General features: G+C 53.3%; 1 protein-coding gene across 1 annotated transcript in view; it reads left to right on the top strand.

Annotated features, from left to right (window-relative positions):
• The first annotated feature begins 1,804 nt into the window (after window positions 1-1,804).
• Window positions 1,805-21,924, top strand: part of ENG (endoglin) — a 34,361-nt gene continuing 14,241 nt past the window's right edge. The window contains exons 1-3 of the mRNA XM_008570860.1: window positions 1,805-2,212; window positions 11,596-11,747; window positions 20,635-20,787. Coding sequence (XP_008569082.1) covers window positions 2,146-2,212; window positions 11,596-11,747; window positions 20,635-20,787 — 372 coding nt within the window. The 5' untranslated portion in view covers window positions 1,805-2,145. The remainder of the gene's footprint in view (window positions 2,213-11,595; window positions 11,748-20,634; window positions 20,788-21,924) is intronic.

Raw genomic sequence — 21,924 nt, 5'->3', positions numbered from 1 at the left:
CAAGAGAGAGTTCAGCCTCTGGGGCTTGATTAACTGTCCCTGGGGCACAGAACCTGGTCTGGAGCCTGGGGAACCCTCACAGCCACCTCCCATGCCCTGCTAAGCCACCATTGACCTCACAGTGCCCACCTCCCCATTTCAGCAGCTGCAGGAAAAGGCAGAGGAGCTGCCACCCTTGGGGGGGCTTGCTGGGCAAGGACAGGTCTCCCTTGACCCCACCCCCATGCTTGGCTGGGAACTGGCCAGGCAATGAACCTTTCTCCAACTCCCACCCAAGGAGCCACACCCACCCAGGGTCATGGCCTGCTCTGGTCACTGGGGCAGGCCAGCAAGGGCTGGGAGGCATGCAGGGGCCAGACCTTGGAGCCCAGGCCAGCACCCTCCCTCTAGAGAGCCCCTCCAGGGTTCCAGCCTTCTCATCCCTCCCTGGGGACTGATGTCTCCATCTGTGATCCAGGACAGTAGACAGAAGGCCCCTCTGGCCTCTCACCATGGGTCTTGCCAGCACACACAAAGCTTTGTCTTTTCAAAGCCCAGCTCTGCCAGCGTCCTTTGGCTCAAGAATCCTCCATGACTCCCAGTGGCCCTTGGATAAAGTCCTGGCATTCAGGGCCCTCCCAGAGCAGGGCCCAAGCCTGCCTCTGGAGGCTTTCTGTTCCCACCTCACCCTGTTTGTCCCACAGTGCTCCCACCACTTCCTACCTCTGTGCCTTTGCTCAGCTTGGGCCCCCTGCCTCCCAAGCCCTCCCCCTCCCATTCTTCTCCCCCCCAAGTGACCCAGTCTTTCAAAGGACAGGTCTGATTGCCACCCCCACCCCCAGGTGGCTTAGGCTCCCTTCCCTGAGCTCCCTTGAGCTGGCCCTAGGTGCTACCTGAGCCTAGCACCATGAGGGGCACCTAGCAGGTGCTTACTGCTTGCAGAATGAACATGGAATTGTCACCCAAGTCAGCGAACACTGATGGGGCATGCCTCCTATATGCCAGGTCCAGGGTGCTGTAGTGCCCCAACCTTTAGAAATCTCCCAACAGGCTGACACGGAAGGCACTGTCATGCCCTGCTTTGCAAGTAAGGTGACTGAGCATGGAGGGGACAGCCCCTGGTCTCACGGATCAGAGAAAGCAGAACAGAATCTGAACCCAGGCCATCTGACTTTAGGAATGCCATGAAAGGCTGTCCCTCTTTCACTTGGGGCTGTCTTTTGTCCCTGAAGGATTTTCCACCCGTGGAGGGGGTACACACAAAGTGTGTGGCCCCGGGCAGCTCCTCTGCCCTCTCTGGGCCCAGAGACCCCAGCCCCACTTGCCTTGTATGCCAATTTGGGAGTGTTCCTTCCTTCTCCTGGGCCTCAGTTTCCCTGCCTGTAAGACAGGGAACAGCAGCCTTGTGTCGTGCTTATGTAAGGCAGCTTTGGTGCCTGCAAGCGCATCAGGTCTCTGTTTCCTCGCCTGCAAAATGGGGATACTGAGTTCATGGGGTTGTGAGTTCCACATGAACTGCTTTCATCAGGGCCTGACCCCCGAAAGGTCCCCTCGTGGGCTGTCGGGGTGATTGTTTTCTTCTGGGGAGCTGCCAGATGCACCCCTACCCGCCAGCCTTGGAGAGGTGGGATGGAGGGTGGGGTGCATGGGGAGATGAGCCTGAAGCCTGGGCCCTCCCCCCCCACTGCCTCCCCCCATCCCGGGGGCCCCCCACCCAGCGACAAAGCCCGTGGCACTTCCTCTCCCCGCCTGGCAGGCAGCCTGGCCCGGCCCCTTCTCTAAGGAAGCGCATTTCCTGCCTCCCTGGGCCGGGCTGGATGAGCCAGGAGCTCCCCGCCGCTGAAGGTCAGACCCCAGCCTCCATCTGCGTCCACAGGCCAGGACCGGTGCCGGTGCAGCTGCTGCTGTCCCCAGGAGCCCAGCACCCCCTCCCCGCCCATCCATCGGCCAGCGGTCCCCCGCCTGGCCCTGCGTCCCTGTGCCCCTGTGCCCACTTCTCCTGACCCCTCGGCCGCCACCCCAGAAGGCTGGAGCAGGGACGCCGTTGCTTCAGCTGCCTGCTCCCTTCGGGTCCCCGCGTGAGCCCACGCCAGCCTTGGTGCCCGCCCGCAGCCCTGCCCCTGGACACCGGATAAGTCCCAGCGCACAGAGTCCCGGGTGGACAGCATGGACCGTGGCATGCTCGCCTTGGCCGCTGCCCTGCTATTGGCCGTCTGCAGCCTCAGCCCCACAAGTAGGTGCCCAGGGACCTGGGGTGGGGAGACTTGGCCCCCAGGGTGCAAACCAGGCCCCCAGTGCTCCCAGCCTCCTCCCTGTGTTCTGAGCTCATATCCAGTGGAGCCAATGTGGGGGCTTTGGAGGGTGACTGATCATCCCAGTTCTTTGGGACTGAGGGGTTTCACCAGACTCAGAACTTTTAGTGTTAAAAGTCTCAGGCAAACCAGGAGGAGTTATTTACCTTAACCCTGGCTTCTGGCCTCTGCCCCCCACCCCAGCTACATCCAGTTTCTCCCCAGGAAGCCCAGGTCCCAGAGTGCTGTGCAGTCCCAGGGAGTTCCCTACCCTCTCTGGGCCTTGAGTTTTCCATCTGAGGAGTGTGTGGGAAGGAGGACCCGTGACCTGAGTTCAGAATATGGGTTCTGGGTTCAAATCTCACCATGTTACTTCCTCGAGGTGTGATCTTGGAGAACCGCCTTCGGGCCTCTGAGCAAGGTGGGAATGGCACCAGAACTTCCCAGGGCTGCTGGGAAGATGGGGCTGAGCTAACACTTGCAGAGAGAGCTCCGGGGCAGGCTGCTCCTGGTTGTTTCTGTGTTGTTGTTGCTGTGGTTTCATTAGCTTTAAATTTCTCCACCCTCATCATGCCCAGGGCCTTTGAGTGGCTCCCAGGACCTTTTGAACAGGATGAGACTACTGCTCTCTGCCCCAGCCTGTATCCCCCTTTTCTCCTCCCTAGAAGGGTGCAGGTTGGGGGTGCAGGCCCAGGTTAGGGGTTCTGTGAGGGCTCCTCAGCCTGTGGGTCCCTGCTGAGCTCTGCCCCTCAGCTACCTCAAGCCACTGGCTATCCCTGAGGATACCCCTTCACCACCTGAGCATCCAGAGGCTTCCTAGAGGAGTGGGGGCAGGAGAGAGCCATGAGTGTGGGGAGGAAGGAGAAGGGGACAGCAGCAGCGACAGCCACTCTCTCCACCCCCTCACCTCACATGCCCCACAGCATACTAATCTCCCTAATCCTTGGTCTCTAAAGCTCTTTTACCACCACCTCATTGACAGAGAGTAAACTGAGTCTCAGAGGAATGTAGTGACTTAGCAGGGGTTTGACCCCAGGCCTGTGGCTCCTCAGAGCATTTGCTCTCAAGCACGCATGATACAGCAACCCCTCTTGATGTGGCTCACGATCACCCTGCAAAACAGCAGCCATTATCAGCCCCATTTTACAGGATAGAAAATGGAGGCTCTGACCTGCCAAGTTCACCCAGCTAAGACAGACACTCCCTGAGCTCCAAGATCTGCCTCCAGGGCTTGGAGCCTTCCTCCCGTTTCCTTTCATCTCATTTCCTCTTGGTCATTAGAGAAACATCCATGCAGACAGTTAGGGTCTGGTTTTATAGGATCCCAGGCAGTGGCGTACTGATAAATAACCAAGCATGGGTGCGAGGACCTGATTTGTAGCTTTGTCGATTTCCATGGTGTAAATATTCCCACACGGCTGACTTCAAGCTACCAACTCACACATGCGGAGTTGGGAAGCCAAGCACACTGTTATCTGGTGTTTCCACCACACAGATACCATAGAAGTAGATAACCTGAAGAGCATAGAGAACAGTAAATGGAGTAAAATAACTAGGAAGGAATGAGTTTTGATATTTATTACCTTTTAAAAATATATAACTTTTTTTTTTTTTTTGTCTTTTTCCGTGTCCGGCAACGGATCGCAACCCTCAGTGTCGCCCCCGTACCGGACCGGGACCGGCAACGGGATCGCAACCCTCGGTGTTGTGCCCGCACCGCGCTCAGCCAGTGAGCGCACCAGCCATTCCTATATAAGATCCGAACCCGTGGTGGGAGCGTCGCTGCGCTCCCAGCCCCGCACTCTCCCAAGTGTGCCACGGGGCCGGCCCTAATTTAATTTTTAATAATAGCCATGTTTAACAACCAGTTCAAAAAACGCTTGGAAATTTATCAGTCCGCTCCTATGAGCAGGTCGGAGCTGTCCCAGCACCCAGTGATCACAGGCTCAAGGGCATTACTCAGCCCCCAGCAACTCATTTACCCAATTCATGGGAAACCGAGGCCCACGGAGGGCAGATGAGGATCAGGGCCAGGGTGTGGAGCCCAGATTTCTACACCGGGGGTGGGAGTGACCCAGGCACCCTCATTCAGCCTGCAAGGGTTGAAAATGGGTCCAAAAACGGTCTTCTGGAAGCACAACTCAGCAAAATCTGTTAACACTGTAACTTTTTGCCCCCACAACTCAACCTGCCGAAGTCAGCCCTATAGTTACTTGCCTAACACTGTAAAGATGTATGGTCCATAGGTACCTGTAACAAAAACCCAGTGGCTGGAAACCACCTAAATGTCCATCACAGGTGCCACATTAAATAAATTTTTATGCAATGAAATATCATGCAGAGATTACCAAGAAGAAGGCAGTTGTATATGTATACGAGGGTACTTCCAAAAGTTCATGGAAAGATTTGTATTACTTTTAATTTTAGTTTTCCACAAACTTTTAAAAGTACTCTCATTCTACTGTTGACAGATGTCTGGGATACCCCGTTAGTTGTCCAAACAATTCCATGTCTGTATTCATAAAATGATAATAATGCACGATCTATGCGTAGAGAAAATTCTGGAAGGATGTGCACCAATGTTAATTTCTCCAGCATGGTGTTCTCTCTAGGGGACTTTCATTTTCTTTTTTTTTTTCTAAAGATGACCGGTAAGGGGATCTTAACCCTTGACTTGGTGTTGTCAGCACCACACTCAGCCAGTGAGCGAACCAGCCATCCCCATATAGGATCCGAACCCGGGGCCTTGGTGTTATCAGCACCGCACTCTCCCAAGTGAGCCACGGGCCGGCCCTGGGACTTTCATTTTCTAAGACACACTTTTCTGTCATGTTGGAATTGGTTTTTTTAAGAACAAGCATGTAGAGATTTTTAAAAAGGAATTTAACCATAGATTTGCCTCAGCCAGGCTTCAAAAAACAAAAATTCATAGATAAGGGGGAAATTACCTGAAGACTCCTGTATTGATATCGGCACAGTTAGCATGTGGGCAAATTGCTAGCTAGCTTTGGTCTAGCTTTTTAAGGTAATTTTAATCTAGGTTGCTCAACATGTACGAGCCTTGTGTACCCTGCTTGTATCCCAGAAGGTTTACATGTGGTGATGTGGACCACATCCTGTTGCAGTTCTGGAATTTTCTGTCCCTTAAATGTGCCATCATTCACCTAGCGAATCCCTTACTGTTGAATATTTAGGTGGTTTCCCCTTTTGTTCTAATTATAAATACCACCTTGATGCATGTTTTTGGTACATGAACGTTTTCCTGTATTTTGGATTATTTTATTTGCGTAGCGTCCCAGAAGCAAGGTTGCTGGGGCTCATGGCCCATGCTGGGTGGCTGGAACTGAAGAGTGTTTCTAAAGTGGGGATGATTGTTCGCTGGAGGGTGGGTCACAGGCCTGATTTGGAGTCCCCATGCTGCTGGGCCACCTGTGTAAGGGTCTGGGACTCACTGGAGGGGGGCTAGTGACAGGACAGAGGCCACAAATATCCATCTCTTCTAGGCTGCATTTCTGGTGCAGCTTTCCATTTGCCAGGAGAATAAAGAGGTTGGAGTAGGAGCACTGTGAGCAAGGAGAGGGTAGATCCCTGGGGACAGTGGGGACATAATTATTAAGGTTCTCCTTGGCCTCAGACAGATAGATGGTGACACTAAAACCTAGAGGGACAAAGGGACTTGCTCGTAGTCACAGACTGGTCAGTGCTGGGCCCTCTGACGACAGGCCTGTCCATTTGCTCAAGGGCCTGAGGGGAGATCTGGGCGAGAAGGAGGTGACCACCTCTCCTGTGTCCTCAGTGGGTCAGGCAGTGTGCCAGCTCCTTGCCTCTATGCCCAGTTTACAGATGAGAACATCAAGGCCTGGGCACTGGAGACTTGGAGAGGTGATTGCCCTGGCTCTGGGCCCCCCACCCCCTAGCTCCGGCCCAGGCTTTGGGGTATCAGCCCTGGAGGCAGAAGAGGCCCCTCATCCAGGCTTCAACGCCTATGGCAGGGTGGGGGCCAAAGAGATGAGTATGACATTTATTCAGCGCTTACTGTATGCCAGACACTGCTCTAGGCATGTTGTGTATATTATCAGACTTAACCATCGCAAAAGCCTTAGGAAATAGACACTCCTGTAACTCCCATTTTACAGAGGAGGAGACTAGAGCACAGGCGGGTGAAAGAATTTGCCCAACTAAGACAGCCCAGAAATGAGCAGCTGGGGCTTGAGCCCTGGGGCCTTACCACTGCACCGTACTGCCACAGGGGACATGATGACCTTTTGCCTGATCTTACTCTGGGCAATCTTCCCCTTCCACTGCCCCCAGAATGGCCCTCCCACCTAGAGTGCAACCCCTGGAACCCTGCCTCTACTCTTGGTAAGCCCCATCAATGCCCTGTCCTCTCTTTCTGCCTTCATCCCCAGATGGAACCTCAGAATGTCAGACCCCCAAAGGAACTTGGAGTATGTCCTATTCATAGCTCTCTCCTCCCCATCCAGTACAAATGGGGAAACTGAGTCCCAGAATGGTGAGGGACTTGATGCAGGTCATCCAGCAAGTTAGAGGCAGACCTGATAATCCAATTCTGCAAATGCACGCTCAAGCCTGCTCTGAGCCCTGGGCTGAGTGATTGGGACACAGGATGGTCTGGACTCTCTGTTGTGGAAAAACGCATTTTCTGCTGAGAGTGCAGACACACAGACAAATGAAAAAATGACACACCTGGGCATATGTGGTTGTGGAAAGACATCCAGTTACTGATGCACCTAAGAAAGGAAGAATAGTTTCCAATGAGATTTTCACAACAGAGTTTTGAAGGATGAATAGGATTTGGCCAGGTGGTCAAATAAAGGATGACCATTAGTCTGGGAAAGGGCATGGCAGACACAGGGAGCAAGGGATGTTTGGGGGAAGAGCCCACATCTCCCCACTGACTGGGCATAAGTAATTGTGACTGCACCATACTGAAATTGTCAGTTCCTGAGCAACCCCCACTCATCAGGAGCTGGTTTAGAGCTGTGCCTGTGTCATTTTACCAATACGCTCACCAACTTGATGAGGAAAGTATGAGGATTATCATCATCCCCATTTTGCAGATAATAATACTGAGGCATAGGAAGGAAGCTGGAAGGTGGCAGAATCAGGATCTGAAACTTTGGCATCTGTCAGATCCCTGCACTTTTTTTTAAAATTAGCATATTCACTATTTTTATTTTTATTTTTTAAAGATGACCGGTAAGGGGATCTTAACACTTGACTTGGTGTTGTCAGCACCACGGTCAGCCAGTGAGCGAACCAGCCATCCCTATATGGGATCCGAACCCGGGGCCTCGGTGTTATCAGCACCACACTCTCCTGAGTGAGCCACGGGCCGGCCCCAGCATATTCATTATTACAAATTATACCTATTCTTTATGCCTCTCATCCAATCTCCTCCCTGCTCCTTCCCATCTCCCTCTTGCCCTCCACCTCCCCGCTCTAATAACCACAGATTTGTTCTCTCCATCTGATAGATTAACTGTTCCTCTGATGGTTGTTGCCTAGACGATCTGTCCAGGGCTGAGACAGGTGTGATCAAGTCCTCCCCTATTATCATAAATCAGATGCTTCTTCTATTACTCTGGAGTGGTGTGCTTTGTGGAGGGAGAGGACCTCTTCTTTTTAAAAATTTTTTTGGGGTCTCCGTTTGTGCCTCTCCTTGTGTCAGTGCAGTTGAGAGTCTGGCGTGCCATCTGCATGGTGGCTGTGACCGCTGCTATAGAGACCAGCTGCTGTTATGGCAGCCATGGCAATTATGGTGGCTATGGTGGGCTACCCACGTGGAAATGGTGCTTTTAGTGTGCTATTTACCTGGTTGCGACTGGGTTCAGTTTCTGCCAGCTCCATATCTCAGGACCCTGGTGGGGCCCCAGGAGATCCCTGCACTTTTAACTCTACTTTAGGTTGCAGTGTGTGAACTTGACCCTGCCAGCACTGGGGAGCCGTGGGAGAGACAGAAGCAGAGGAGCATGGAGCTCTTGCTGGGAGCTGGGGAGTGGGTGGGCTGGAAGCTGGGAATGAAAAGAGTAAAGGGTTGTCTGGTGACTGAAGAAGAGGGGGCAGACTTTTCAGCAGAAAAGACCCTTGTCAAAAAGTATCTGCCCTCATATTATGAAATAACATTCACAGCTACTGTGTCCAGAGCACCTGCTGGGTTCCAGTCACTGATCCAGGTTACCTCCTCAAACTGACACACAGCTGCAAAGTGTGTGCTGGCTGCTAGAGCTCAGCCATCTGGGTTCAAATGCAGGACCTGGGCCTGGCTGGTTAGGTCACTCGGTAGAGTGTAATGATGATAACATCAAGGTCAAGGGTTTGGATTCCCATACCAGCCAGCTGCCAAAAAAGCAGCGAAAAAAGCCAAATGCAGTCCCTACTTAGTAGCTGGGTAACCTCCGGCAAATCCTTTATCCTGCCTAATCTTCAGTTTCCTTGTGTATCAAATGGATATAACAACAGCACCCACCTCATAGGCAAGCTGTGAGGATCAACTGAGTTAACTCGTGTAAAGCCGCAAAACAGTACCTCGGAAGCATCTACTGTGATCATTGCTGGTCTGCAAATGGGGAAACTGAGGCTCAGAGAGGTTAGGCTTTTGCTCAAGGTGACCAGCTTTTAAGAGGCAGAGCTGGAATTTGACATAGGCCTCTGGCTCCAGAGCCGCTTCTCTTGACCACTATCCTCTCTGGTGTCCACGGTGCTGGGGTTAGCTGTCTGGAAAGTCCTGGAGGTTGCTGTGCTCCTGGGAGAGGAAGGAGGAGGAGGGAATAGTGGTGGGGAGGTGGCTCCTGGGCCTCTCCCTCAGGGGCCCCAGTCACCCAGGGTCCCAGTGGCACCTCCTCCAGCCGGGGTCCTGGGAGGCCCAGGCGTTTCCCTTGGTGCCAGGGGATTGTTTTCAGCTTGGTCTGGGCCCGCCTCAGGCTCCGGGAGACAGGCCCAGGCGTCATGCTCCCTCCTGTCTCCCCATTCTCGTCTGCAGGGGTGGGGGCGGCCAGGATTCGAAAAGGCCCCAAAATAAATGGACCTCTTATCTGATCTCCCAGCCTGGCCTGTTATCTGATCATTACATAATGGCCAGGCCTGTGGCCTCTCCCACTGGCTGACGGCATGGAGGAGGTGGCCCTGGGCAGCCCCAGCAATCCAGCAAATCCGGGAGGAACTGGGGTTCCTGGAAGTCTGGGGAGGGGGCAGGGAAAGTCCGAAGGGAAGGAGGGAGGCGCTGCACTAATTTGTAGGCTAGACTCTGGGTGGTGTGAGGAGAGGTGGGTCTGAGGCCGGGCCTGGTCAGCCATGTGCTATGTAACTTTGGCATGTCCCTCCTCTCTGGGCCTCAGTCTCCTCATCTGTATAGGAGGGGCTTGGACTAGGTAACAGCCAAGGAGCCTGTACTCACTGATAGGGAAAGGGAGAGTCGGGGAGATCTGGGGGGCAGGTGGATCAGGAAGGGATGAGACAGTAGGAGATGGCCCTGGCCTTTGAGCCTAATAGGGTGATGGAGACCTCAGTGACCTCCCTCCCAGATGATCCTCACCTGGAGGCTGCCCCATCCCACCACTTCACCCCACCTCTTAATCAGTTCTTCTACAGTAACTGAGGTCAGTAAAATAATTATAATAAAAAGAGCTGCCATATGCCCCGTCTCATGGAGTCCTCCCAACAACCTCTATAAATCGTGTGGGTTCTATTCTTATTTCATTTACAGACCAGGAAACCGAAGCCCCAGGTGGTGAAATCGCTCACCACAGCCACATAGCTAGTAGGCCTTGGGCCTGAGATTCAAACCCAGGTGGGGCCTTGCTTTCAATTCAAGTGTCACATTGCCCAGGCACTCTGGAGTCCCTGGCACACTCAGGATAGGGCCGGAGCAAGGACCTATCAGACCTGGGTGCTGGCCACATGTCCTTGTTCTGATCTTCTCCTTCCCAGGATGGAGAGAGGGGTGGCCGTCCTACATCCTGCTCTGACCTCTGGGGGGCCTGAGTCTGGTGAGCTGTGGAAAGGTGGGGAAGGAGGCTGGCTTAGCTGCAGACAGCCCCCCTCCTCTGAGCTGGCGTCAGCTGGACGTGAGGCCAGTCCCTCCGTGCCCCTCTTTGATCTCCAAGAAAACAGGAAGTGAGCGCGACAAGATGGAGACACAAACTTCCAAACAGTCTCCCCTTCTCCGTCCTCCTTCCCTCCTCCGGAGCCCCCCTTCCCGGCACATTCCTCAGGACATACGAGGTGTAGGGGCCTCATTTCCTCTTCCTCCTCTGCTGGGTCAGGGTGAAATTCCATTCCCTTCCCTCAGGACCTGCGTTTCCGGGCGGCCCGGTGGCGGGCTCTGCGGCCTACTCCGGCAGCCTCGCACCAGACCTGGGCCGCCCTCCTGGCTCCTCTCATCCCTCGGACCGTTCCTCCCGCTGCCTCCTCCTCGAGGCCCAGGAGCCAAAGCTTTGTCTCCAGGGCTCAGCTCCTGCCTTCCTTTGGAGGGAACCGGCCCTGAGGCTTGGGCTCGCATGCAGGCCTGGCCACACAGTTAAGGCTGCCAGGTGTAGCAAATAAAAATAGCAGATGGTCACTTCAATTTAAATTTCAGATAAACAATGAAATTTTTGGAGTATAAGTATGTCCTCTATGTGGAAAATTCATTCATTGTTTTTCTGAAATTCGAATTTAACTAGGTGTTCTGTCTTTTACCTGTCAACCCTACACCTAGTAGCACTGTGACTTTGGGCAAGAAGAGACTTTTCCTTTCTTTTCTTTTTTTTTTTTTTTTTTTAAAGATGACCGGCAAGGGGATCTTAACCCTTGACTTGGTGTTGTCAGCACCACGCTCTACCAAGTGAGCGAACCGGCCATCCCTACATAGGGATCCGTACCCACGGCCTCGGTGTTATCAGCACCACACTCTCCCGAGTGAGCCACGGGCCGGCCCTAGACTTTTCCTTTCTTTTCTTTTTTTTTTTTTTTGTTTAAAGATGACCGGCAAGGGGATCTTAACCCTTGACTTGGTGTTGTCAGCACCACGCTCTACCAAGTGAGCGAACCGGCCATCCCTACATAGGGATCCGAACCCACGGCCTCGGTGTTATCAGCACCACACTCTCCCGAGTGAGCCACGGGCCGGCCCTAGACTTTTCCTTTCTGAGCCTCAGTTTCCTCATCGTGGATGGACACAATGCCATCCACTTCATAGGGTAGCCATGAAGATGCATAAAGCCCTTAGCCTATACCAGGTACCTAGTAGGCACTGGGAGGGTGGGGATAACTGTCCTCACCTTATTCTTTTCTGGTTCTTTTTCTGGCTGTGTTTCCCCAACAGGTGTTGCAGAAACCATCCACTGTGACCTTCAACCAGTGGACCCCAAGAGGGGTGAGGTGACATATACCACCAGCCAGGTCCCTGAGGGCTGTGTGGCTCAGGTCCCCGATGCTATCCTCGAAGTTCACGTCCTCTTCCTGAAGTTCCCAAATGTGAGTACCCCATGGCTAGGTTGGGTGGGAACCCAGTGAGATGAGGGGTGCCTTCCTTGTGGCTGTCCCTGGGGTGGTGGCAGAGTCCCCACCAGGGCCCCTGACAAGAGAGTAATGTGGGCTTCTCACAGGCCCCATAAGGGGTGGCATTTCTGGGAGCAGGGACTGGGTGCTACCCAGGTGGGTTTGGCCAACGACTGAGTGGAGAAGAGCCGGGGATGGGGTGGACCAGGTGAGCTGTTGCTTATGCACCTGTGATGACAGGGACCTCACGGCTTCTCAGAGGAGGCAGCTCCATTCCAGGCAGCCCAGACTTTGAGAAAGTGCTTCCCTCAGTTGAGCCTGAATCTTCCTCCCTCGAATGTCCCCCATGAAACATCTGTGACTCCACTAGGCAGCTTCTCAGCGATCCAAAGCCAGCAATGCCAGCCTCAGAATATTCTCTTCAGGAGATCCCTCCTGAGGCCCACCAGCAGTCTGTCTGATAAGTCTGTCACTCTTGATAATTATAATAATAATAATACATTCATTAAGCACTTACCATGTCCTAGGCACTGTGCTAGGGCCCATGATGTGCCAGGAATTAGCATCTCATATGTATTAAGCCTCCCGAGGGCCCCACTGCCAGAGTTGGTTATTACCCCCACTTCTCAAAGGAGGAAGCTGAGGCCAGCCCAGAGAGGTGGAGCCCAAGACCAGAGTTCACACCCGATCCCCAGGGACTCCAGAGTCAGGCTGTCACCTCGCTCCCCAGTGGATCTCAGTGTTCAGGAGGTGTCCAGCCTGCTTGGGCTAGAGTTCACACCTGGTTGATGTGGCCTTAGGTCCTGATAGCAATTTAGTGGTGTCAGCTCAGGGTAAACTTATGGCCAGGCTGCCCCCAAAACTGTTAAGCTCCCCTGTGTTTGTGGGTGATAAGAAGGTTCCCAGACCACCAATATCAGGGGGACTGCTCCCCACCACCCTGCTCGCCTTGAGGACTGTGGGCTTTGATAATCCCCAAGCCACAGATAGTGCCAAACACACTTCATGTGGTTTTCATAGCCATTGTCATTTTTTTCAAATTTGGTAATGATATGGAAAATAAGATTACCCTCTGTAAGTTCATTTTGTTTGTTCTGATGTTCAGGTCCCTGTACCTCTTCTGGGTGGCTGGGATCCCCTGACACTAATCACTCAACAGCAAGCCAGGGTCAGAGAAAGGCCCCCAGCTAAGTGTCCAGATCTATGAGAGACAGGTGTGTAGACAGCCAGCCAGGACCAGTGCTTGGTGCATTCTCAAGGAGCACAGGGCAGGGGCTCCTCAGCTGCCGTGGGATTAGGCAGGGCTTCCCGGAGAAAGCAACGACATGAAGGACAGCCAAGAGCTCCCCGAGTGAGACAGGTTGAGGGGGAGAACAGAGGACAGAGTGAACGCATAGGCAGAGGGAGCGGGCGGCAGGGGCGGGAAGGGCCCATCGCCTTATTAAGGAGCTGGTCTTTATCCTGTGGCAACGACAGTCATCGGAGGGGTTTTAGGGGCATGGTGGGTTCCGCTGGAACTCATGTCATGTTCCAAGGTCCTAGAGTTTATGACAACAGAATCTCCCTGTCACTCTCTGCCTCTTCCAGAGAATTCAACCCATTGAGCATCCAAATTTTTTTTTTTTTTTTTTTTTTTTTTTTTTAAAGATGACTGGTAAGGGGATCTTAACCCTTGACTTGGTTCTGTCAGCACCACGCTCACCCAGTGAGCAAACCGGCCATCCCTATATAGGATCCGAACCTGTGGCCTTGGTGTTATCAGCACCACACTCTTCCGAGTGAGCCACAGCCAGCCCTGAGCATCCAAATTTTTATTTGAGGAGCCGGGCTGCAAGGGCTGTTAGTTTGAGGAGGTGGTGGAGAGAACTGGGATCTGGGAGACCCAGGGTCCAGTCCTGGATCTGTCACTGGCCAGCACCTTGTGTGCAGAGGATCCTCCTCCCCACTCCAATAGACACAACTTTGTTGGGTTCAAGGGCTCACCTAAGAATCGTGGAGTAGCAGAAACTGGCTCAGGGCCTGGCATATTCCAAATAACTATTGAATGTATAAATAAATGAATGCATGAATGAATGAGTGCACTGCTGTGTGACCTAGATGCAGGGGTTCTGGAGACAGACAGCCCTCCAATTGAACTCTGGCTCCACCACTTACAGCTGCAGTGCCTTGGGCCACAGCTCCAAGTCTTGGTTTTCCCAAGGGAGACATGGAGCTGACCACACTGCCTACCTCACAGGTGATTGTGACGATCCCGTGGGGTGGTGCAGGCAAAATACTGAGCTCGGGGCCCGCGCAAACCGGCTGCTCCACGCATGGGAGCTGCGGTTACTGTTACTATTCCTTCTCCTCTCGGCTCCATTTCTCACCTGTAAACACCCTCATTTTGCTGGACATGTTACAGTTTACAGAACATCTTCACATACGTTGACTAATCTGAACCTCAAATTTTATTGCTACAGGGTCGATGAAGCAGGGGCCACGAACTTATTTTCAGAGGGGCAGACTGAGGTCCAGCCTCACAGAGTTGGGCCTCCACCGGCTGCTCCTGGCCTCCCTGCCCCAAGGGTTGGGCCCATGATCTGCCAGATTCTAATGCTATAACCACTGAGAAACCTGCAGTTTCCCTTGGAGACACCTTTCTCCCCAGGCAGTCCCCAAGAATAGGGCCCACGGCCCAATGGTCCCCCTCCGGCAGCCCTCGCCAGGTGCCTGCCCTGTGCCCAGCCTGCGTTGGGCAGTGCTGATGCAGAGAGAAAGTGGAGGTGGAGGTGGCATGAGTAGTCTTGGTACTGAGTGATAGAATTGGCAGGAGGAGAGGTGCAGGGAGCTGTGGGTGACGGGAGGACGAGGACTGAATGTGGAGGAAAGGGGCATTAGGGAAAGGCTCTGCGTCTAGCCAAAAGTGGGGTCAAGGGCATTCCAGACGGAGAGCACTGCATGTGTAAAGGCCCAGAGGCAAGAAACATAGGAGGGCAGCGGTAGTGGGGGTGGCAGCTGTCTCAGCAGTGAGCACGATCCCTCCCAACCTATGGCTACCTTCTTCAGTCCCTGGCACAGAGAAACAGCCTTCCCATCCGTCCCTGAGTGGCCTCAGAATCCTCAGATTTCCTGTGGGTGGGCAGCAGGTGAGCGGTGGCAGCCAAGAACTCAGTGTGCGCGCGCGTGTGTGTGCGTGTGCGCGCGTGTGTGTGTGTGTGTGGTGGGGAGATCTGCAGACGGTCAAAGGGACTGCTAGGCAGGGGCTCTATCTCGCTCGGTCCCCAAAGGGCAGGCCGGAGCCTGGATTCCGGGAGGGGTCCCAGGGTCACATCCTGACCCTCGGAGACAGGAAACCCGCCTGGTGTCTCAGCGATTCCCGTCAGGCTGACTGTGCTGATCTGCTGTCCTCCTAACAAACCCCCGGGCAGCCAGTTCGGGGCAGAGCTGGGTCAACCGCTGATTCAACCCACCGCTGGGCAAGCTCAGAGGGAGCCAAAGACGCCCCACCCACTCCTCAGCAGACAGAACCCGCCAGGCCCCAGCACTGACTCACTCCTGGCCAGAGGGGCAGGCAAGGCCTCTCAAGTGGAGAGAGACAGCCCGGAGGCACCCCAGGTCCCCCTCAGACCATCCTGGGAGGCTGATGACCAGCCCTGGACCCCAGAATTAATGGCCTCTTTCTGGCCCTCTTCCAATTGCATCCCTCCCCCAGGGTGGGGAATCTGTGGGGCCAAAGGACGTGCCTACATGGAATCTGCACCCCTCCCCTCTAGACCATGCTGTGTGGACCCAGGACCCCAGAATTCCTTGCCCAAATGGGCCGAGCCTCCCCCAGGGCTACATGGAGCTCTTTCTTGTTCCATCCTCTAGAGGACACACTGCATGGCTGGAGTGAGCTCCCCTAGACCTGAAGAGTGGTTGAGCCAGGTGTGGGAGATTGGGTGGGACATGGCAGAGCTTGAGCATCTGGGCTGGGCTGTCTGCATATGGACACATGAGCACTCTCGCTGTGCTGGCAGAATCAGAATGAATAGGAGGGCAAGGGATGCCATTTGTATTTTTGTCCCAGGCCTTGCAAATATTAGGAGCAGGCTTGATGAAGGGGCATGGATAGAGGTCAGACGGGCTGGGCAGGGATTATTCCTGCTCTCTCACTGCTGCGTGCCCAGGGTCCAGAGTCAGCCCTGGAATAAATACCTGGTGGATGGATGAATGGATAATGGAATGAAGGCAGGCAAGAAGGGCGGGAGGGAGGAAGAGAGGGAGGAAGGGGACAATGTATGTGCGTATACCATCCTGGAGGGCTGTTAATGTCTGGTCCTTTGTCTTTTTTTTTTTAAAGATGACCGGTAAGGGGATCTTAACCTTTGACTTGGTGTTGTCAGCAGCACCCTCACCCCGTGAGCTAACCGGCCATCCCTATGTAGGGATCTGAACCCGTGGCCTTGGTATTATCAGCACCATACTCTCCCAAGTGAGCCACGGGCTAGCCCCTATGTCTGGCCCTTTGGAGGTGTTAGCTTTGTTCTCTGCCAAGCTCCTGAGGACAGAGTTGTGCCTTCTCCTGTTCCCCTTTGGGAGCATGAAATCCCCAGGCTGGGCCCAGCGCTGGCCTCTCACGTGGGCAATGAGTTGGGGAAGGGAGGAGGACTTGGGCTGACCACCAGAAGGGCTGGAGGGATCAGGGCCTCCCTTAGGAAAGAAATAGCATATCTCTCCGGGGATTCTGGAAGTCCACTCTGTGGCCACTTGGCTGGAGACAAGACTCCCAGACTGCAAATGCCCGGACACCCAGAAGGCAGGTTGGAATCCAGGGGCCACACAATTCTAGAACATCGCTGAGTCCAACTCCTCCCTGCACAGATGGGGGGACTGAGGCCCAGAGAAGAGATGCCACAGTGCCGCATGGCTGGGGCACATCTCAGTTCCTGCTAACTCCTGCCCAACTCTAACACTACCCCCTCGGCCCCTAATCCATGGCGCTCCTCTGGATGAGTGCGCAAGGAGGGAGTCAGAGGGAATGAAAGCCAAGCGACTGGACAACTCACTTTGCAAGCAGAACAGCACTGAATCCTCAGGAGTCTATGAATTGGGAGTGTAGTTTAGCCTATTTTCTAGATCAGGAAACTGAGGCCCAGAGAGGAATAGTGACCATCGATGGTCCCAGGCTACTGACGGAGCCCACATTTGAATTCAGGCCAGTCTGGCTTTGACTTCTTCCCTGCCACCCTGCTTGTGTGTACCATTTGGGTCTGCTGGGGTGGACAGAGGGAAGGCTGGCTCCAATCTGGCCGCCTCCGGTCTGGCCCTAGGAGGGTGGGGGCTGCAGGCAGCCCCGAGGCTCCACTCCTAGAAGAATTGCTGGAAGCGACTTTCTATAAGTGGCTACAGTTGCTCAGGCCTCCTCACCGAAATCTCCCCTTCCCGCCACCAACCACTGGGCCGACAATGGCATCTGGGGACACTGGTACAAAAATAGAAACTCAGTCTCCTGCCCACCCGCTCAGGGAAGGTGCTGGGGCAGGCCCAGGCTGGCAGGGCTGGGGGTCAGGGGCTGGCACGTCTGCCCGCCTCAGCTACGCTTCCAGAATTTCCAGGATTTCATCCAGAAGGGAGCCTGGGGTTGGGACAAGGCAGGCCCCTTTCTTTGCCTGGGGCTGCGGGTGCCTGGAGGGAAGAGGGAAGTCAGCGTGCGTGCGTGTGAGTAGCGTGTGAGTGGCTTTGTTGGTGAGTCAGGGCTGTGGGGATGGAAATGTTTGCTGTGGAAACCCTGACTAGGTTTTTTTGGTAACCGGCTGGCCTTCAGCTAGGACCAGGAGCTCAGAGACCCCAAGAGCCTCAGAGTTTCCAAACTGTTCACTTGCTGCGTGACCCTGGCCAGTGACTGCCCTTCTTTGGGCCTCCCACCCCCACACCCAACAGCCCCCAACTCTACAGGGAGGGACTTGGTGACAACCAAGTGGTGGGTTTGGTTTGCAAGCTCCAGGAGAAGAACTGAATGTGTGTGGTGACAAACCTCCCCACCCCCTTACCCCCAGCATGCTGGGCCCTGACCTCCACTTCCCTTTTCTCACTTCCTTTATCTGCAGACCCACATGGTAGTGGTTCCTGACCCTATCTTAGCCCCATTTCACAGATGAGAAAACTGAGGTGCAGAGGAACAGGGGCAGTTGTAGAGCAGCAGCAAGACTGGGTGATCCCGGGGCTCTTCCTCCCAGCTCAGGGCCTGCTCCCGGCTGCTCTCAGCCTGTGGGTGTCCACTGAGGGGTGGAGGATGGATTTCCTTGTCCTCCGGCCTGTGGCCTCCTGATTGCGATGGACTAATCTATGGGGCCTATCTATTCACCATGTGTGGACTTGAAGTTCTCTCCCTGGGTGGGGACAAACAGATGGGGCTGGACAGTGATGAAGTATGGGGCAGTCTGGGACAGAGGTGGGGTTGAGTGGGAGGACATGATCCAGGTGCGCTGCCCAGAGGTCAAGGGCAGGGCTCCACTCTAGCACCAGAGTCATGTGCACTGGGCTCCCGACTTTGACACTCACTAGCAGGCCCCTCGGTAGCTTCCCTCCCTGAGCCTCTATTTCTGCATCTGTAAAATGGGAGAATAGTTGTCCTTGCTTCAGTCAGATAGAACATACAACATGCTCAGCACAGAGCCAAGCATGGATTAAGCTGAACCGGGAGGAATTACTGACATTCAATTGTTTTTTGAAGAGTTTTTACTGAGGAAAAATCCAGCCATTTAACATGTATGGTTGAGTGGTTTGGCTACATACACAATGTTGTGCAACTGTGTTCAGTTGTTTGAGTGAACAGTACACACGAAATCAGGGCAAGGGGGCTGGTGCAGGGCCATTCTCAATGATGTGGGCAGATCGGCTATGCCCAGCCCGATCCCCACACCACTGAGGTGTCACTTTGCTCTGGTTAATTTCAAGTAGTGATCACAATCCTGGAAGAAAATGTCAGCTCTGACATTTAGATAGCCATTTCATGTTTTATCAAAATATAGCATTAAATCCAGCATTTAATTTTTAAAGTGTTTACAATGAATAAAAAAACTGATAAAACAAGATATTTTCAAACCCAGAAGTTCTAAACCCATTAGAAAATATTCATCAGAAATATGAACTTATACAAACATGAATTTGAAACATATCTTATCATTCTACTATAAATTAGCATAAAAAGAATTATTTTAAAATAACCAACCTACATAGCACACTAATATGAAAAAAATTATTTTTGGGGCCGGCCCGGTGGCGCACTGGATAGTGCGCCGCTTGGGAAGCGCGGCGGCGCTCCCGCCCGAGGGTTCGGATCCCACATACAGACCGGTTCCCGCTCACTGGCTGAGCGAGACGCGGGAGCAGCGCCGAGGGTTGCGATTCCGTTGCCGGTCCCCGGTCCGGTACGGGGGCAACACCGAGGGTTGTGGTCCCGTTGCCGGTCCCTGGTCCGGTGCGGGGGCAACACTGAGGGTTGCGATCCATTGCCGGACACGGAAAAAGACAAAAGACAAAAAAAAAAAAAAAATTATTTTTGAAACATTGCAAATGAAATAACATTTGCTCTTTTTTGTTTTAAAGAGCAAACTTACAAACAAAGGGTGATTATGGTGTCATTACTGAGTAACGGAAATATTTCTGGGCAGATTTTTCCAGCAGCTGAAATGCTGTCTCTGGCTTTGTGACATCATTTGGGGAAATGACAAGTTGATGATTAGAAGCTAAATCCAAAAACTTTCCACTTGGTTTCGTCTTGAAATAGTCTTCTTTTTGATTGCTTTGAGGAGACCATGGGGGTCAGATTTTAGACTCCTAGCTTTTGTTTGAGAGCTGGAGTCTGTGTTTCAGTAAAGTGTTTCCATCTGTCTTTGTCCTGAGTCGGTGGGGCTTCTGGGGCATTTACCTGTCTCGGTCTCAGTACTCACCTGTTCACACTCCACCCACTGGTTCAGAAAGTCTCTGAGCGGAGCAGAGGTCATTCTTCCAATACAAGCTTTGCCCCATGGATCGCTGTGTTCTTTTCCTTCTTGGAACAAGGTGTAGAAAAATGTGGCAGGGGAGTAGAGTGGTTGAGAGTAGAGGCCTGCCCAGGTCCAAATCCCAACCCCCTACTTACTTGCTGGGTGATCGTGAACAAATGATTTTACCTCTCTGTGCCTTGGTTTCCTCATCATGTGTAAAGCACTTAGAACAGGCTTGGCACATGGTAAGCCCTATATAAGTTATTATTATTGTTGTTGTTGTTGTTGTTATGAAAACATTCTAAACACATATACCATTGATCAATTAAAATTTTTAATGCACTGGGCATATTGCAAGACATAAATGATTTCAGCTTTACATTCTTATGCCAAAATAATGGTATAAGTATATAAATATACCAACAAAAGTACCAGCATTTTAATAGTTTAAAATAGCACGGAATGTGTACTGCGAACTGGAGCAATTGTGAGTGCCTTAAGTGGGCTGGAGGCAGAATAGTCACCCAGGGACAGCTGAAGAGGGAGTAGGGATGATGGGGGAGGGGTCACTTCCCCCCCGCCCCACAGGGCACTGTCTAAGTCACATAGATGGGTGTAGGGCCAGTACACAGCAGGCACTCAATAGAAACAAACCTTGATTGACTGTTGGATGAAGTTTAGGCTCATCCCAATTTTTTTCTCTCTTTGGATTTGATGACACCAATCACCTTCATTCGTTCAGCATGTATTTTCTGAGGAGGTGCTGAGGGCCAGGTACTGCTCTGGACACTGGGTAACGAGGATGGACAAGCCAAGCAAGACAGTGGAGTGGAAGCCACATAAACGCATCATCACCATGATCTGGGTGGCACAACCTGTGCAAGTCTGACTTGTCTGTGTGTGTCTCTCCCCAGCTCCCATCCCAGGAGTTCTCACAACTGGAGCTGACTCTCCAGGCACCCAAACACAATGGCACCTGGCCCCGAGAGGTGCTTCTGATCCTCAGTGTGAACAATAATGTCTTCCTGCAGCTCCACACCCTGGGAATTCCACTCTACTTGGCCCACGTGAGTGCATTATCTCTGACCCCAGGCTGAGGCACTGGCCATGGGAGGCCCCTGCTGTCCAGCACTGTGGGTCAGGGTCTCCCAGTGGCCCTGCTCCTTTTCATTCTGACATTATTTGCCTGGGTCCTGCCAAAGAGAGCCCAGAGAGCAGCAGGACCTGGGGTAGAGTCCAGGGAGGTGGGAGTCGGGTTGATGTGCAACCCTAGTGAACTCAGATCTTTTGAACAGCCTCAGTTTGCCCATCTGTCCACTGGGACAATTGGAGTCAGTGATATTCCAATTGATATATCAATTGATATTCAGGAAGAAAAATTTTCAAGACATATATTTGGAAATATTTAAGTACAGAGGAAAGGTGCCAGGAGGAAACCTAACAATGTGGTAACAGTGGTTATGGCTGGGAAATAGGATTGAGGGACATTTATTTCGTTCTTTACACTTTGCTGTATTTACCAGAGTTGCTCTAACTGACTTGGCCTACACTGGAGAAAAGTTATTTTTAAAAAACTGAAGTTTTAAGTGTTAAACATCCACCATAGAGAGGAGGTCAGCTGGCTGGGAGCCACAGCCGGGGGGCTCAGGGCAGGAGGAGGTGGGGCGGCCTGTCCCACTGCCCCCTCCACATGGAAGGCCCTGGGAGGTGCCCCCAGATGTGAGCAGCTGTTGTTTACAGCAGAGAAAGCAGAGGGGAGAGAGGAGAGAGCCAGAGCCTAGGGGGAGAGTAAAGATAACAAGAGAGAGACACAGAAACTTGGAAACCGAAAGCGGGCGGGTCTGGCGTGGGAGGGACAGACAGACACAGAGGGGGGGGGGGGGGGGGAGAGGAGACAGTCCCGGGGCCGGGGTTGGCTGGGAGGCAGACGGGGAGGCAGAGGGAGAAGCTGAGGATGGGAAGCAGGGCTGAAGAACCCAGACGGGCGACAGAGACAGCACAGAGACAGACGACGAGCCGGCACGGAAAGTCCCCGGAGGGAGGGAGCGGGCCGAATGCAGCGGGAGGGCGGAGACGCGGAGGTCGAGGCCCGGGAGGGCGGCGCCTCCCACGGCCTCTTCCCCCGCTCCGCTCCCGCTGCCCGGGGGCTCCGGGTGACGCGGGAACACGACACGCGCCCGCGGGCCGGAAGGGCGCAGCAGCCG

Source organism: Galeopterus variegatus, unplaced genomic scaffold (assembly GCF_000696425.1).
Source record: "Galeopterus variegatus unplaced genomic scaffold, G_variegatus-3.0.2 Scaffold638, whole genome shotgun sequence".
Lineage (NCBI taxonomy): Eukaryota > Metazoa > Chordata > Mammalia > Dermoptera > Cynocephalidae > Galeopterus > Galeopterus variegatus.
Note: the sequence above shows the minus strand (reverse complement) of the source record. Positions and strands in the feature narration are given on the sequence as shown.